At 39.1% G+C, this 17,470-nt stretch overlaps 1 protein-coding gene across 1 annotated transcript in view; it reads right to left on the bottom strand.

Annotated features, from left to right (window-relative positions):
- Positions 1 to 3,671: 3,671 nt before the first annotated feature.
- The window catches only part of LOC125245030 (gastrula zinc finger protein XlCGF57.1-like), a 31,127-nt gene continuing 17,328 nt past the window's right edge, over positions 3,672 to 17,470 (bottom strand). Inside the window, exon 4 of the mRNA XM_048155459.1 lies at positions 3,672 to 4,352. Within this exon, the coding sequence (XP_048011416.1) occupies positions 3,703 to 4,352 (650 nt within the window). The 3' untranslated portion in view covers positions 3,672 to 3,702. The remainder of the gene's footprint in view (positions 4,353 to 17,470) is intronic.

Consider the following 17,470-nt stretch of genomic DNA (forward strand, 5'->3'; position numbering starts at 1 on the left):
GCCTGGAGTCCTTAACATAGACACATGCAAATATGCAATCTTAATAATGACATTACAGCAACTAGTAATCACCATCACTCATTGTTTATGTTCCCTAAGTCTTAGTTTTATTTTCAGTCAAAGATTAGGTTTGACTGACTAGTCATTTAGATCATTAATCTCACCTTTCTCACTTTCACTTTGTCTGTCCAGAGAACAGCAAGCAGCAGGTGCAGTGTCTGGGTATGAGGCATCTGTAAAACACTCAACAAAATATATTATGGAAGTTACACTATGTAATTAATATAGGTAACATCAAGTTGAGAATTACATTATATGCAGAGTCGATGCCTATAAGGCAGCAAGGCAACAAGTCCGCTACCCAAGTTGTCGGATGTAACCTTTGGTTTCCTCCTCCGCAACATAATTGGAATGTGGAGAATTAAAATCCCATCTCTGGGATCAACGTAGAGCAGTGTTTCTCAACCCTGGTCCTGGAGGACCCCCAACACTGCACATTTTGAAAGTCTCCTCTGTCTGACACACTCATTTCAGGTAGTGGAGTTTCTTCTAATGAGCTGATGAGTTGAATCAGGTGTGTTTAATTAGGGAGAAATACAAAACCTGCAGTGTTGGGGGTCCTTCAGGACCAGGGTTGAGAAACACTGACGTAGAGGTTAAAAATAGGCTTTCTAAATTTCCATGATTGTGTTTATAATGGTGCGGTTGTTTCAAAACAATATGCTTTGGGAGCAGACACAATTGAATTCTTATATTACAGTCAATAATACAGACGTAGCTCTAGTTCTGCAATGCGCCACACATTATGTAATCACTCAATACATTCAAAAACAATCAATACATTTTGTTCTGAAACAGATTTCAATGACGTTTCGTTTTGTTCCATTACGAGATTACAATGACAGTCGGTTTTCAGTGTCAGTCGGTTTTGTTCTGTTATGAGATTTCAAAGACAGTCGGTTTTGTTCCGTTACAAGATTTCAATGATGGTCGTTTTTTTTGGTTTTGAGTTTTTAATGACATGTTTTATTCGGTTATGAGAATTCAGTGATGGCTGGATTTGTTCGGTTATGACATCTGAAGGACAGTCAGTTTTGTTTCTTTACGAGATTTCAATGACAGTTGGTTTTCATTGTCAGTTTTTCTCATTGACTGTGACATTGACCTTTGTTGAGCCTCTCTCATTGTATGACATAGGACCACCAATTAGGAGCCATGATCACAGAAATCGGCATGATTGTTTCACAATGTAAATCTTTTGTCTAGGACTGCCGAAAATCGTGCAGTATATCCCGGTGTCCTGACATCTCATACTACCCATCAGATTGTCCTACCTGGGCTTACTGTGGTTGCGCACATTAATATTACATCATTTTTGTCATGATAAATAACACAAAATTACCGTATTTGCTTTGCTGCAAGGGTAGGTTTAGTGTTGGGGTAGATGTAGACATTAATAAAGCACAATTTTATAGATAGCATTTTTGGCTGCCAAATTGGAGCTGTTCTAATGAATAATGCTACTCAGATTGTGCTACCACCACTGTACTTGAAATATTGTAAGGGTAGGTTTAGGGTTAGTGTAGATGTTAATGAAGCCTTAAACCACATTAATAACATGCTGGAAGCATTTTTTTTTCTGTCAAATTGTACTACCTACTGTTTCAATGGGAGATAGCAAAATCTGACAGGGTAGAACAAACTGTCAGAACACCAGGCTTTAGAATGTTTCAGCTAGTCGTTGAGTGTGTCCCCAGCTTAAAGGGATAGTTCACCCAAAAATGAAAATTTGATGTTTATCTGCTTACCCCCAGGGCATCCAAGATGTAGGTGACTTTGTTTCTTCAGTAGAACACAAATGATGATTTTTAACTTGAACCGTTGCGGTCTGTCAGTCTTATAATGCGAGTGAATGGTAACACAATTTATAAGAGTCAAAAAATATGCATAGACAAATCCAAATTAAACCCTGCAGCTCATGGCGGCACATTGATGTCCTAAGACATGAAACGATCGGTTTGTGCGAGAAACCGAACATTATTTATATAATTTTTTATATAATTTATATAATTTTTATATAATATGGATTTGTCTAAGCATATTTTTTGACTCTTATAGATTGTGTTACCATTCACTCGCATTATAAGACTGACAGACCGCAACGGTTCGAGTTAAAAATCATCATTTGTGTTCTACTGAAGAAACAAAGTCACCTACATCTTGGATGCCCTGGGGGTAAGCAGATAAACATAAAATTTTCATTTTTGGGTGAACTATCCCTTTAAGTGTAATGACAGAATATGTATGTTTTTTTATTTGTTTTGAAACTTTTATTTGTTTTTGTCACTTTTGAAAATGAAATGGTCATTGTCCATTGTAATGACTAAGACAAATCAGACACAATAATTTGTTATATTTAACAATTAATCTTTAAAACTCTGTGGATCCATCCCTTAAAAGACCAACAGATAAGATGGTTTATTGCTCTAAAGAATGTCACGTAAAAAAGCAGAGGCCATAGTGAAGACACAAAGCCTGTAAAAACATACTCTTCTGCTTTAATTTACAGACAAACTGTTCTATAAATGAACATTGTGTGTATGATTATTGTTATTAGGTCTTTTATAGTGTAGCTTGCATTGTATTGTTTTATGAATGTTTTATGATAGAACCAACAGTTAACCTCATAGTGTATATGATATGCCGATACCTGTGCAACATAGTAGTACTGCAAGAATCTTTAATAGTTTATCAGCCTCCAATCCAGTTTCATATGCAAACGATCTGCTTGAGACAAAGTATTGTAAGTTTCCCTCCAAGAGCTTAAGCTAACATTGGCCTGACTCGTAGAGGTGGGACTGCCACACAGAGTGAAAAAAGACACTGTCAATGTGACTGCCTTCTCTTGCTTTTGCTGTGACTGACTCAAGACACCTCCTATTGGGTAGCTTGTTGGTCCAGGACGGCAGACCTAAACCTGCACTCCAGCCATGTGCTTGCCTAGAAGAGACTACAAGAGTCAAACTAACCATGCAAGTTCATCATAATTTCTTTATTCAAGACAGAAGAAATAGATTGGAACATCATCAATTCATGGAACCATGTAGAAACTGTTCAGAACAACAGACTTGCTTCAACTTGCAAGACATGAAAATCTTTTAGCTAAACAGGGATTTAGGATAAGCAGTAGAATCCTCTTAACTAGGTCTTTTGAAATCAGAGACTGGTGGTTCTTTTCGTGGTTTAGTTACTTTTTCCATGGCCTCCATCCCTATTCCTATCTCCAGCTTCATTCTGCCATTTTCCCATGTGTGTGATTGTGTTTGTTAGTTAATAAAGTAGTTAATAAAACTTGTGCACCATACATATTTGATACCGACTCCCTGCCTGCAAATAAATGTCACTAAAATAACCTCGATCTTGTTACACACTCTAAGCGCTGTAAATGCTAAGAAAGAATTATTTTTCTGTGGCCATGAAAAATACCCTTTTCTTAGAACTAATTGATAATCAATTCTGAGTGTTCACATGATGAACTGATTTATTGTAATGTTAATGTAGCTACATCAAGTTAATCTGATGAACTAATTCAAATATTCACTAACAAGTTATGAATTTTTAACATTTCCCCTTTTGAGCTAATTTGTTACACCATAATGAATATGCAAGTCATTTCGTAAATCTTTTACTACATACAGAACGCTACAGTTGCATTCCAGAATGAGTTTGCAAATGACGTTTCAGGTCTCTTCGATACGTGAAACTCTTCTCACACAGAGTACATGTGTAAGGTTTCTCTCCAGTGTGATTTCTCATGTGGACATAAAGGTTTCCTTTATGATTGAAACTCTTTCCACACTGATAGCAGGCGAATGGCTTCTCTCCAGTGTGAGTCATTACATGATTCTTAAGGTGATTCCCGCTTATGCAACTCCTTCCACAATGATGACACACGAAAAGTTTTTGTTTCGAGTGAATCTTCATGTGCTGATTGAGGTTTCCTTTATGTGAAAAACTCTTTCCACACTGTTTGCAGGTATAAGGCTTCTCTTCAGTGTGAATTCTCACATGGATAATAAGGTTTGCTTTACGTGCAAAACTCTGTTCACACTGTTTGCAGGTGAAAGGCTTCTCTCCAGTGTGAACTCTCATGTGGATATTAAGGTTTCCTTTACGTGCAAAACTGTGTCCACACTGTTGGCAGGTGAAAGGCTTCTCTCCAGTGTGAATCCTCATGTGGACTTTAAGGTTTTGTTTTTGAGTGAAACTTTGTCCACACTCTTGGCAGATATAAGGGTTCTCTCCAGTGTGAATCCTCATGTGGACTTTAAGGTTTTGTTTATGAAGCAAAACTCTGTCCACACTGTTGGCAGGTAAAACAACTGTCAGATACGGTTTTCTGAGTTCTTTTTTGAGAGGAATTTTTTTTAGTCTGTGTGGATTTTTCTCCTGTCATGAAATCACAATCTTTCGCTTCCACTTTCATTCAGTTCTTGACTCTCTTCTTTCAGTGCCATCAGGTCTAAAGCGAAAGAAGACAAACACAAAATTAACAGCGGTTCAATGGCATAAAGCAACAGACATCAAAAGACTGCAATTAAAACAAGAAAGCCAACAACACGTATGCTAAGTAAAATAATTTGTGAACGACTTTGATGAGGATGAGGGAGTGATGTTCTCTAAAGCCTGTCAACACACTGTCGAAAGCACTGGAGCATCTCAAATCTGCTCGCCACAAGTAACCGAAAGAGGAGTGCTCTTGGTAAGTTTTATTTAAAATGCTATTTGTTGTAAAAAATTATGAAAAGCATCATTATCTAATATACAACCTAAATTTATCATGAGAACGTCTCAGGTTACTCATGTAACCATGGTTCCCTGAGAACAGGGAATGAGACTCTGCGCTAGACTGTGCTATTGGGGGAACCGTCACTCGTGACAGGTGTTCGAAATGCCAAGAATCACACAACTCCAATCCTATTGGCCGGCGACAGCCTATGACGTCGAACGGCGCGAACCGTGACATATAAAGGGAGTGCCTGAGGAAGCAGTCAACACCTTCTCGTCTTTGAGGGACTGTTCAGCAGGCATCCCGAAGCATGGCAGGGAAGCACAGAGTCTCGTTCCCTGTTCTCAGGGAACCATGGTTACATGCGTAACCTGAGACGTTCCCTTTTGAAAGGGAACTTCAACTCTGTGCTAGACTGCGCTATGGGGAAAGATATACCCACGCCGCCACGCTGGAGGAGAGTGCATGCCCAAAAAGTCTGGACAAACGTCCGGCAGTTCCAGGGAAAAACCGAGAGCAACTCTCCAAGGCTGTCAGTGACAACATTCTCTATGGCCAATTGCCCAAACTGAGCCTAAAAGAGGCCTTTCGTAAAAGGCCTGCCAAGGCTGCTCAAGGCATCTGGGACCAACAACCCATAGGAAGTGGTCACTTAAGGGGAATGTGGCCAGGGAACCAGAAGGAATCCCGGCCAGTCACTAGGGGGATAAATTCACCCCTGATGCCACCAAGGAGGCCGTACTAATTTAGCGAAAGCCAAACATAGTCTGGGCCAACCTTGTCTGACATACAGAATCTCCAATGCACAAAAGGAGAGCAGGTAAGAGCGACTGCGAAAGGGCAGTGAGCAACTCAAACCCACACGCAGAGATGGGCATCCTGGAGAGTGGAACTCAGCTGAGCGCTATAAACCCTCGTACTGAGGGGAGTAAGACCACTCATCCTAGGATCTACTCAGCTTCTGATAAAGCGCTGAGGAGGCTGTGCGCTAGAGCACCTTGGTACAGGGGAGCACAAACCAGCCTGGGGTCAGTCTGAACGGGAGACTTCACAGTCTCAAGTCTACAACCAATGACCAACTAAGGGAGCTAAGCACAATTACGCAGTCAACCCAGAGGGAAGTACGAAGCTCAACCTAACAGACAGACCGTACTGTAGGCACATAACCATGGAGGCCGAACAAAAGGGGCCTACAACATAGCCAAGACTTCTTACAATGAAATAATATCACAACATGAACCCAACACACAGGGTGGTATTCAGGATGGCCCATAAGGCCAAAGAACTGAAAACATAGCATGCTAAGCGCACGACCAACCAAATAATTAGGTAGCTGTGAGTGCCCACAAAACAGCCCGTCCAACACAATCCAACGAGCAGTGTACTCATTAAAAGCACCCTTTCACTCTTTAAGCAAGAGGAGTACAATGTACGCCAACACGCTCTAAAGAAGGCCCCATGGGCCTATAACCTCAGCAGACACATGGCATCAGCTTGTGGCAGTGTTATCGAGGTTCAAAGACAAACCGACTACAAAGGAAGGTCATTAGCCAGCCCGAGCCAGCCAGCGACATAAGACCCTTTACTGTAAAGTAAATAAATACTGACATAAAAACTGACAGGGAAAAAGCCAGCATACTTACAAAGGAGGCCCTTAAAGCCTACCCGTTGCACGCGGCGTCAGCTAGCGGCCACTAAAGTTCTAGGAGCAAAATAGAACAGAGTAACAGACAGGGTAGCTATTTAGCTCGACTAGAGCTAAAGGAAACCAAGCTCAAGGCAGCAAATGCATAAAACCAGACCAAAAGTTGGTTTTAGTACAAGAGCTCACCTCGAGAGGCAAGCCACTTCAGGGATGTACTCATTAAAAGCACCTTTTACTCTCTAAGCGATAGGAGTACAAAGCCAAACTCCAGCATGACATATAGGAGGCCTGCGAAGGCCTACAACCCGTATACATGCGGCGTCAGCTAGTGGCATCATGACCCATCCATGGTGATGAGTCACATAGAAACCCACACAAAGCTGTGCCAACATGCAGACAGAAAGGAGGCCCTGACGGGGGCCTACAACCTCTATGAACACATGGCATCAACCAGTGGTAGTTACATGAGTAGGGCCAGCCCGCAGGCCAAGTACTTGAGAAACCCTCAGGTATGAGAAGTACACACTACGCCGCAGAACTCAATGAAAGGCCTAACCTTAGGCCTATTCGTACAGAGGTGGGCGCGGCCGAAGGCGGCGAGAGTCAAAACATGACTTAACCATGGAATGAGTCTAGACATAACCATCCCAGCTGGGGCAACACAGAGGGTACAAAAGGAGGCCTGGCCAGGCCTACTACTTTTACCACCATGCGGTGCCAGCCAGCAGACATAACATTCCAACCGGCAATGTACCTCAGTACACATATAAATGTTATCACGGACTAAGGGAGGCCGAACAGGCCTATTACCCCAGACAACGTGAGCAAAAGCCTGAGGCAGTGCTAAAAATACATGAGCAAACTCATGATCGTAACCAACAGCGCCCAAAAACAAGCTGTGATAAGAGAGAGGCTATAAAAAAGAGCCAACAATCTAACAGCAAATGCAAGACAGCTGCTGTGGTCATGATCGACTGGGAGCTAACAGAGATCATACTATTCTAACCAGAATAAGACTCTCTACACTCAACCTGAGTGTGCAATCCAACAGGTGATGCACTCAGTGAAACACACACCCTAACCGGGGAGTACAACAAAACACCACGTTCATAGATAGAGGCTAATCACAGCCTGCTATCACAGAAACAGGCATTAACCTGTGGCAGCACATGAGTAAGCTCACATATATATATGTAGGGCTTAAGCTTAGAACCCAAAGCAAACATGAATGCTTTGTAATACGTGCCATCCAGACAGGATAAATGTTTCACAGAACAGAACTGGAATCTGTAATGAACCCTAGAGAACGAAAGCTAGAATATTTAGCATCGTAATTTGAAACTTGAATATAATTCAAGGGGCTCATGTGCAGACATTATAAGCATGACAAAAGTTCTAAAAAAGTGGGGCCTAGCAGCACTGCATAACTCATCTTCTCAAAGATAAGGGCCTACCACCTGGGAAAAACAGCACCAGGAAGGCTAATAACAGCCTATAACCTTAGCTGTTAACCTCAGCCATAGCACCTACATTTTCACATCGAAGGGAAAAGGGCATACGGCCTGCAACTCCCTCAGGAGGAGGCCACAACTAGGAACTATACAACCTCACAGGGATAGTAATAATAAGGGTGACGTAACAAACAAACACCTAAACCTAGCTCTTGCCTAGCTGCTAGCTAAGGCCTACTGGGCCAAGCAAAGCTTGGGCTTCATTTTGAAACCTTCAAATATGAGGAGAAAATGAAGCACTGCAAGCAAACAATGTCAGGCGGCCAATAAGCAGTCCTGTACACAAATAACTGAAGCGACGAGTGTTAACTCAAACCAAATTAAAGTATTAGCTGAGAAGCTACTCTAACATAGGAGGCTACAAAATAGTGGCCATAAAGCGGCCTGCATATTTTAAAAATTAGCCAACCTAATGCTACAGTTATTTTGCCCAAAAGAACCCCTTCTAACTTTACTGACTACATGCCCAGGAAAGCTATACAGGAAAAACAAGGTCTACACTTTTTATAAGCAAAAATATAGACCCAGCTTACCTTCCTGCGGCTCGCAGAATGAAGATTTTCCCTCCTTATTAATGCATGAAGAAGGATCAAATCAAAAGTTCTTTTAAGCCTAAAAGCACTTTCACTATCATGCCAGAAGACGGCCTTTAGAAAAAATATTATCAAAAGACCAGCCGACAGCCTAACTGTAAAAGAAGCGCCTGAGCATATATACAGGGAGTGCAGAATTATTAGGCAAGTTGATTTTTTGATCATATTTTTTTTCCAAGTACATTTTACCAATTCCAATCCACATCAATCATAATAACTACTATTAATATTGTTTTTAATCATTTATAAGTGATACATAATTGTTCATGAAGGCTGGAAATGAAAAATGCCTTATATTCAGGTGTGCAGAATTATTAGGCAGGTTTTCTTTTACAGGCCAAATGAGCCAAAAAGAGATTTAACTCAGACTGAAAAGTCAAAAATGATTAAATACTCATGAGAAGGACGCAATACTAATGCAATACTAGAAATTGCAAAGTTAAAGCATGACCAATGGACAGCAAAATGCTCATTGGGTCAACGGGGTCATACAAAAACAGGTGGAAAAGAAAAGACGCATGTTAACTGCAAAAGAATTAAGAATTAAGGTGAAGAATTAAGTGTGAAACCATCAGGAACCCTTTAGTCTCCAGCGCCACCATTTTCCAGAACTGCAACCTACCTGGAGTCTCCAGAAGTGTGAGGTATCAGGATCTCAGAGACTTAGGCTAGCTAAAGAATCCTAAAAAATGACCTGCTCTTAATAAAAATCACAAGCTGAAGTGTTAGAAAATACATTAAGACTGGGTTTTTATAGGCCTTATAGACAGACAGATTGAGAGTGACTCTTGAAGGACCAGCACCACATCCTCTTGTACCACCGTTTGAAGAATTTATCTTCCAGAATCTGGCAGTAAGATGTGGGAGTTCACTTTTAGTCCATCTCTTATCCTGAAATGTCCGTCTTGCAGATATGGACTAAAAATGATCTTCTAAAACTTACTGTCAGATTTTGGAAGATGAATTCAAACGGTGGTACAAGAGGATGTGGTGCTGGTCCTTCAAGAGTCACTCTCAAGCCGTCTGTCTATAAGGCCTATAAAAACCCAGTCTTCATGTATTTTCTAACACTTCAGCTTGTGATTTTTATTAAGAGCGGGTCATTTTTTAGGATTCTTTAGCTAGCCTAAGTCTCTGAGATCCTGACACCTCACACTTCTGGAGACTCCAGGTAGGTTGCAGTTCTGGAAAATGGTGGCGCTGGAGACTAAAGGGTTCCTGATGGTTTCACACTTAATTCTTCACCTTAATTCTTAATTCTTTTGCAGTTAACATGCGTCTTTTCTTTTCCACCTGTTTTTGTATGACCCCGCTGACCCAATGAGCGTTTTGCTGTCCATTGGTCATGCTTTAACTTTGCAATTTCTAGTATTGCATTAGTATTGCGTCCTTCTCATGAGTATTTAATCATTTTTGACTTTTCAGTCTGAGTTAAATCTCTTTTTTGGCTCATTTGGCCTGTAAAAGAAAACCTGCCTAATAATTCTGCACACCTGAATAATAGGCGTTTTTCATTTCCAGCCTTCATGAACTATTATGTATCACTTATAAATGATTAAAAACAATATTAATGGTAGTTATTAAGATTGATGTGGATTGGAATTGGTAAAATGTACTTGGAAAAAAAATATGATCAGAAAATCAACTTGCCTAATAATTCTGCACTCCCTGTATATATATGGGAGATGAAAGAAGAAGAAGAGAGGCTAGATATAAATCGCCCTTTAAATAGCTGGGGGATCGATTATAAACGCAACGGTGTTTATAATTGATCACCCATCTCACTCTCGCTTCTTCCTCCTCCCGTCTGTCTGGCTCAGATCCAAATCTGAATGGCCAGGGGGTTTTCCATGCCCTCCCGATCTCAAATGCGGAGATCCGGAGAGAATTGAAAGTCTATGGGAGTCGCAACATTCATGGACAGAAAGGAACTGTTCGTCGAGCCGTTGCACGTGGCCCCTTTCTTAACGCGCTCACACAGCAGCTGCAGCCCGCCGAAAAGCGTGCCCCAAAAACACAGCAGCTCACATACCCAGCGGCCAGAGGAGCGCTCGCTATCGGACGCGGTGACATCAAACGCGGACGTCACCATCATCCAACTCACAACCTCGTCAGCCCCGGGGGAGCCGAGAGAAATATAATTCTTCTCAGACTTCCCAACGAGCTCACCTGCGAGCCCTATACTTGCAGCCGCCGTATTGCCTCAGCACACACTGGGCTACAAAAACCAGGCACAGATGCAGACACCTCCTCCCTCAGGAAGAGTGTCAAACGAGAACGGAGCGTCGCAACAGGAGAGACGCTCACAGTGAACAGACAAACACACATAGACGCCGCCCTCAAGCATCGTCTATGCGTTCGCTCCTCTCCAGACAGAAAAACACCAGAAACGTGTACATCAAGTGTCAAACTCCTGGGACATGGATAAACACATCCTCCTGGCCGTTTGCAGATATAAAAGGAGTAATTTCCTACCGGAGTTGGTGAAACAATGGCACGAACAAAACAGTCCCGAAAAGACAAGAAGATGTTGACTGCTTCCTCGGGCGCTCCCTTTATACGTCACGGTTCGCGCCATTCAACGTTATAGGCTGTCACCGGCCAATAGGATTGGAGTTGTGTGATTCTTGGCATTTTGAACACCTGTCACGAGTGACGGTTCCCCATAGCGCAGTCTAGCGTAGAGTTGAAGTTCCCTACAGTGCTGGGTAGCCCGGGTGAAAAAAAAGTACATTTCTATAAAATGTACTTAAAGTGCTCTATTTTCGTGCACTAATTTTGTACTTAAGTACTAAAGAAGAATTTTTAGTATATTAAGATCATCTTAAGAACATCTAAGCATACTTAACTATGCTATTTTGAGACACCATTAAATATGAACTTAAATGTGCTTTTAATATACTATCTCTGTATTTAAAAAATAAATTTAGTGACCACTTGTAGCACACTATGGGTTCAAATGTACTGTAAGTAGTATTTAAATACATTTTTTTTTTAAATACAGAGATAGTATATTAAAAGCACATTTAAGTTCATAAACAACTTCACAACTAATGACACAATGCACTGAAATTTTATTTTTTGTTAAAATATTTTTTATAGTCAAATAAATTGCAGATTATAAAAAAATTGTATATTCAACAGGAAATAATTCAACAACTACAGTCAAATATAAATGTGGTTAAAAATAAAATAAACATAAAACAAATACTTATTTATTATACTGTTATTAATTGTCAATATTTCGGGTTGGGGAAATTTTTCATAAAAACTTTAGCAAATAGATTGAAAGAGAATGTCTTTATTTGCATTCCCAACATTGCTACGTTAGTGTAAGATGCACATGGCTTTGGAGTGCACATGCCAAATAACACAGCAGGACAGATGGACAGGTTCCCATGTGGGTTTTCCACGAATTTGGTCTTTAATACTTTGTCAAGGTTGTTTTTCATGTTCGAAGGTTAAAGCGAACCCAAATAACATCAGGGTGGCCACGGGTCCTTAAAAAGTCTTAAATAAAGTTTTCCCAATAAAAGGCCTTAAAAAGTATTAAAGGATTGAGCACATGCGATCGCACAATTCTCCTGTCTTTTAAACTTTTAGCAAAATCACACCGGAACATTCAAATCTGCGTTTGCGCTGCTCTGACCCAGAGAAAGATGAAACAGCTTCACAAACAGTCTTGTCAACCACACAGTAGTTATTTCTGTTACAAATATTCATTTTATCATAGAAGAACGGGGATAAAAGTGTATAGTTTGGATATATTACTATTGTCTACATTAGTGATCAAAATAGAGTGAATCACCTTTTGAAGGTAACAATTGTATCAATTACATCGTTATGCGACAAGAGACTGTTTAAAATGTATTTTGCATTGAATCATTCATTCAAGAGATTTGTTTAAAAAAAAAAGCCAATTCCAGTTATGAAACAATAAAGTACTTATAAGTCGTTGAATTATTCATTCAAAGCATGTTTTAATAATTCATTCTAAAGCAATTAACATTTTGTCAAAACCTCTAGTAAATTATGTTGTTTTGTTTAGGCCTAGTAGTCTGTTCAGAATTGTGGGAGAATCGTGATCTCTGTTTGAAACCAAAAAAAAAAAAGAAAAAAAGGTGATTCTTAATTTATCCAGAATCGTGCAGGTCTAATATATCAAGTAAATTATTTGGTCAAAGGGGTTCGGATGACAAAAAAAGTTTGAAAACCCCTGCTCTAGACCTTTATTTCTTTGTGTTACCTGTTGTTTTCTTATAAGCCATTTAGCTACTTCTTAATTAATAAATAAATAAACACACAGGCTCACGGTAGCAACTGTATTTATGTTAACTTCCCTGACCCTCGACCAGGGTCGTAACATATGTCAGGCTAATTACCAGTCCCAAGCTTTACATGTGGATACTTATGGCAATTAAATTAAGGTTATCATAACGCTATGTTACAAGATTCTTACATTAAGGCATGTGGGCAGACCTAGCGGAGATGGCTCTCTGTTTAAAGTACTTTAATGAAATAATTATATTATATACATTATATGCAAAAACATTGAAAAAAGTAAATGGAACTTTGTTATGATAAGAGCATTTTCATAATCTTAGAAAAAACATTAAAGGTCCCATTCTTCATGATCCCATGTTTCAAACTTTAGTTAGTGTGTAATGTTGTTGTTAGAGTATAAATAAAATCTGTAAAATTTTAAAGCTCAAAGTTCAATGCCAAGTGAGATATTTTATTTAACAGAAGTCGCCTACATCGAACGGCCAGTTTGGACTACATCCCTCTACTTCCTTTTTTAATGACGTCACTAAAACAGTTTTTTGACTAACCTCCGCCCACAGGAATACACAAGAGTTGCGTTTGTAGAGTGTGTTTGTCGCCATGTCGTCGAAACGCTGTTATTTTCATCCCGCAGTCCAATCACCGGGTCTGATTCCGGCTCAAATTGATAGGGTAAAATTAAAGACATGTTTACAATAACACTGAGCGAATGCATCTCCACGTTATGGTAAGAGGCGTGACCTTTCCGGGCAAGGTTCGCTAAGCTCAGAGCCATAGAGAGACAGGCTAAGCTGCTGTCGAATCACAACACAGGAACCGCTGGCACAATCAGAACTCGTTACGTATTTCTGAAGGAGGGACTTCATAGAACAAGGAAGTCATCAGCCTGTTTTTATGACAGTGGAAACAGCGGTATACAGATAAGTAAATTATGTGAAAAATTCCGGGGTTTTTTTACACGCGAAACATGAACACATGTTATATTGCACACTATAAACACAATCAAAGCTTCAAAAAAACACGAAAAACGGGACCTTTAAGAGAATATTTATATAATGTTTTGAATAATGTTCTTTTAACCAAGCAAGAACGTTAATACAACGTCTAAAAAACAAAAAACTGGATGCTTTAAACGTTCCTAGAACAATCAGAAATATAGTTTTGATAACTTAATGGGAACGTTATGGAAACTTTCTTATAACATAGAATTGTTAGCTAGGTTTCAGGATGACAATGCCAAGTTTCATCAGGCTCAATTTGGTAAAGTATGGTTGGGAGGGAGCATAAAGAATCATTTTCACACATGAATTGGCACCTCTCAATCCAGACCTTAACCTCATTGAAAGTCTTTGGGATGTGCTGGAGGAGACTTTACAGAGTGCTCACCCCTTGCATTGTCAATTCAAAATCTTAACCAAAAGTTGATGCACCTCTTGATGGAAATAATTGTTGTGATGTTATTTCCATCAAGAGATGTATCAACTTTTGGTCAAGATCTTACATATACAGTGGTGTGAAAAAGAGTTTGCCCCTTCCTGATTTTTTTTTTTTTTTTTTGCATGTTTGTCACACTTTAATGTTTCAGATCATCAAACTAATTTAAATATTAATCAAAAATAACACAAGTAAACACAACATGCAGTTTTTAAATGAAAGTTTTTAATGTGAAGGGAAAACAAAATCCAAACCCACATGGCCCAGTGTGAAAAAGTGCTTGCAGAACCTGAAAGACTTGCTGTGATAAATGGAACCATGAATTCTGCTTTCTACCAAAAAATCCTGAAGGACTATGTCCGGCCATCTGTTCGTGACCTCAACCTGAAGTGAACTTGGGTTCTGCAGCAGGACAATGATCCAAAACACACCAGCAAGTCCACCTCTGAATGGCTGAAGAAAAACAAAATGAAGACTTTGGAGTGGCCTAGTTAAAGTCCTGACCTCAATCCTATTGAGATGCTGTGGCATGACCTTAAAAAGGTGGTTCATGCTCAAAAACCCTCCAATATGTCTGAATTACAACAATTCTGCAAAGACGAGTGGGCCAAAATTCCTCCACAGCGCTGTAACAGACTCATTGCAAGTTATCACAAACGCTTGATTGCAGTTGTTGCTGCTAAGGGTGGCCCAACCAGTTATTAGGTTTATGGGGCAAGCACTTTTTCCACACAGGGCCATGTGGGTTTCGATTTTGTTTTCCCTTCATTTAAAAACTGCATGTTGGGTTTACTTGTATTATCTTTGATTCATATTTAAATTTGTTTGATGATCTGAAACATTAAAGTGTGACAAACATGCAAAAAAATAAAAAAAAATCAGGAAGTTTTTCACACCACATATATATCATTTGTACAAACGATAATAATCTCTGTACAAACAAAAGCATTTGTCCTTGGAATAAAAAAAAAAAGATCTTGGACTTCTCCGTCTTGACTCGAGACTTAACTGTAACTTGCAAAACAATGACTCAGTCATACCTGTTTCTGATGTTTGTATCGCTCACAAACATCAACAGTTTGATTTTAAGAAGTCAACATTTTAATAAGGATGAAATGACTGAGTTCAGCTTTGAGAATGAAACCAACCTGTTTGTTCTTCAGTTTCTTCTTGTTTCACTCTGAAGGTTTCTTCAATCTTTATGTCTTCACTCTCCTCTTTAATAAATGTCATCTTCATGTCGTCACTCTCCTCTTTAATAAACACAATCTTTATGTCTTCACTGTTCTCTTTAATAAATGCCATCTTTATAATAGTGTGTTATGTGGATCTCAGTCGCTTCATCAAGAGTCTTCCTGTGTTTGGACACTGTCATGATAAAGATAACAATAATTAACATAAAGAGAAATGAATCCAAACTAAATCTCAGGGTGTGACTCAATCAGCTCTAGTTCAGTAATTCAGTACTCTGGAGAGAGAGTCAGTCAGAGTTAATGGATTTAAATAAGACAAAAAACCCCCCTCTAAACTAGCACTAAAAATTACTAAAAGAGTACATATAACACAGACAATTCATATTTATTTACTTATGATTTGATATTAATTGATCTGTATATTATTTTTTATATTAAACTTTCATAAAAACATTATCAGTTGGTTTGTAAAAATGACATATGTAAGTGTCGTCAGGATATTCGAGCGCTTCGAATCACTGAATCGTTTCGCAAAGCATTCGGTTCAAATGATTCGGAGTTTCTCTCGTCACACCTTGTCAGTGACAGAATTCGTGTTTACAATGAACTGATTCACGATAGAAGGAGGGAAATGAGACGCACCTTTTCTGTTAGTCATGTGAATGTGTTTTACTCAAAAACAACTTTCGTTATTGATAAAGCATTATAGTGTCACATTCAAAAATAATTAATTTACTTTACAAGCTTGCAAAACGATTCAATTGACTGAACAGTTTGCATTGCTTTAAACACTTTAAATGCATAAAACCACAAACCTTTCTTCAGCCGAATCATAACAGATGCAGGAGCGCGTCGCAGCCTTATGACATAACATATTTTGACCAAAATAAAAGCCCTGCTCACAAACGTGCATAGAAATGTACAAATTTATATATAATATTAAAAAAATATTAATAGTTAAATAGAGAGGTTCTGTCTGTATGACAAAAATGTAACGTTTGGATACAGAATTTCATTTAAACCAAATATTACAGTATTAATATTCAAGTAGTGACAAATGTGGTGTACAGGCAAAAATACATGTTAACCCTCAAGTACCGTTTTTTTTTTTCTTGAAATTTTGTGACTTTTTCACATTTAGAGTCATGAACATGCATGCAAAGTTTCAACACACTGATGTGTTTTACATATTCACACAAAAGTATGTTTGTGATGTTCACAGGTCAATTTGATCCGCATATTTTAATGTTCTAAGTCAACTGTACAGACCCAAATCTGTACAGTTCTGTACACTCCCAGGCCTGTATGGCTCCTATTGCCAAATGACTAAAGAAATGTTATCAGCAAGATGGTGTAAAAGCGTACATTTCTTGTCTATTATAGGAATCTTGAGTTCAAGTCCTGCCTTGTGGACTTTTCCGGATCCCGTCAGCCTTCTCTCTCAAATTTTGCTTCCTGTCAACATATTTCATATCATAATAAATGGCAGAAAGGCAAAAAATAAAATTAAGATTTCAGTGACAGCCGGTTTTGTTCCTTTACAAGATTTCAATAATGATCAGTTTCAATGGCGTCTGTTTTGTTCGGTTATGAGATTTCAGTGATGGTCAGCTTTGTTCCCTAAGGGTCGGCTTTGTTCCTTAATAAGATTTAAAGACAGTTGGTTTTGTTCCATTACAAGAATTCTATGATGGTCATTTTGGTTTAGTTACGAGATCTCAATGATGAATCAATGATTCCATCTCTCCTCTATGACGGATTTCGACAGCTGTATATTTTGCCGTCGGATTCTGTCTCCTGAAAGCCTTGTGAACATTGTGTTGACATATGGTGCTATTGTGTACCAGAAATCCTGAGTTCGAGTCTGCCTCCTGGACTTTTCCGGATCCCGTCTGCCTTTTCTCTTCAATTTTGCTTCCTGTCAAGTCATCTTCATTTATATAGCACTTTTCACAATACAGATTGTTTCAAAGCAGTTTCACAGTGACATTAGGAAAATAAATTGACAGAGATTGTTTTGG

The sequence above is a fragment of the Megalobrama amblycephala genome, linkage group LG14, assembly GCF_018812025.1.
Source record: "Megalobrama amblycephala isolate DHTTF-2021 linkage group LG14, ASM1881202v1, whole genome shotgun sequence".
NCBI lineage: Eukaryota > Metazoa > Chordata > Actinopteri > Cypriniformes > Xenocyprididae > Megalobrama > Megalobrama amblycephala.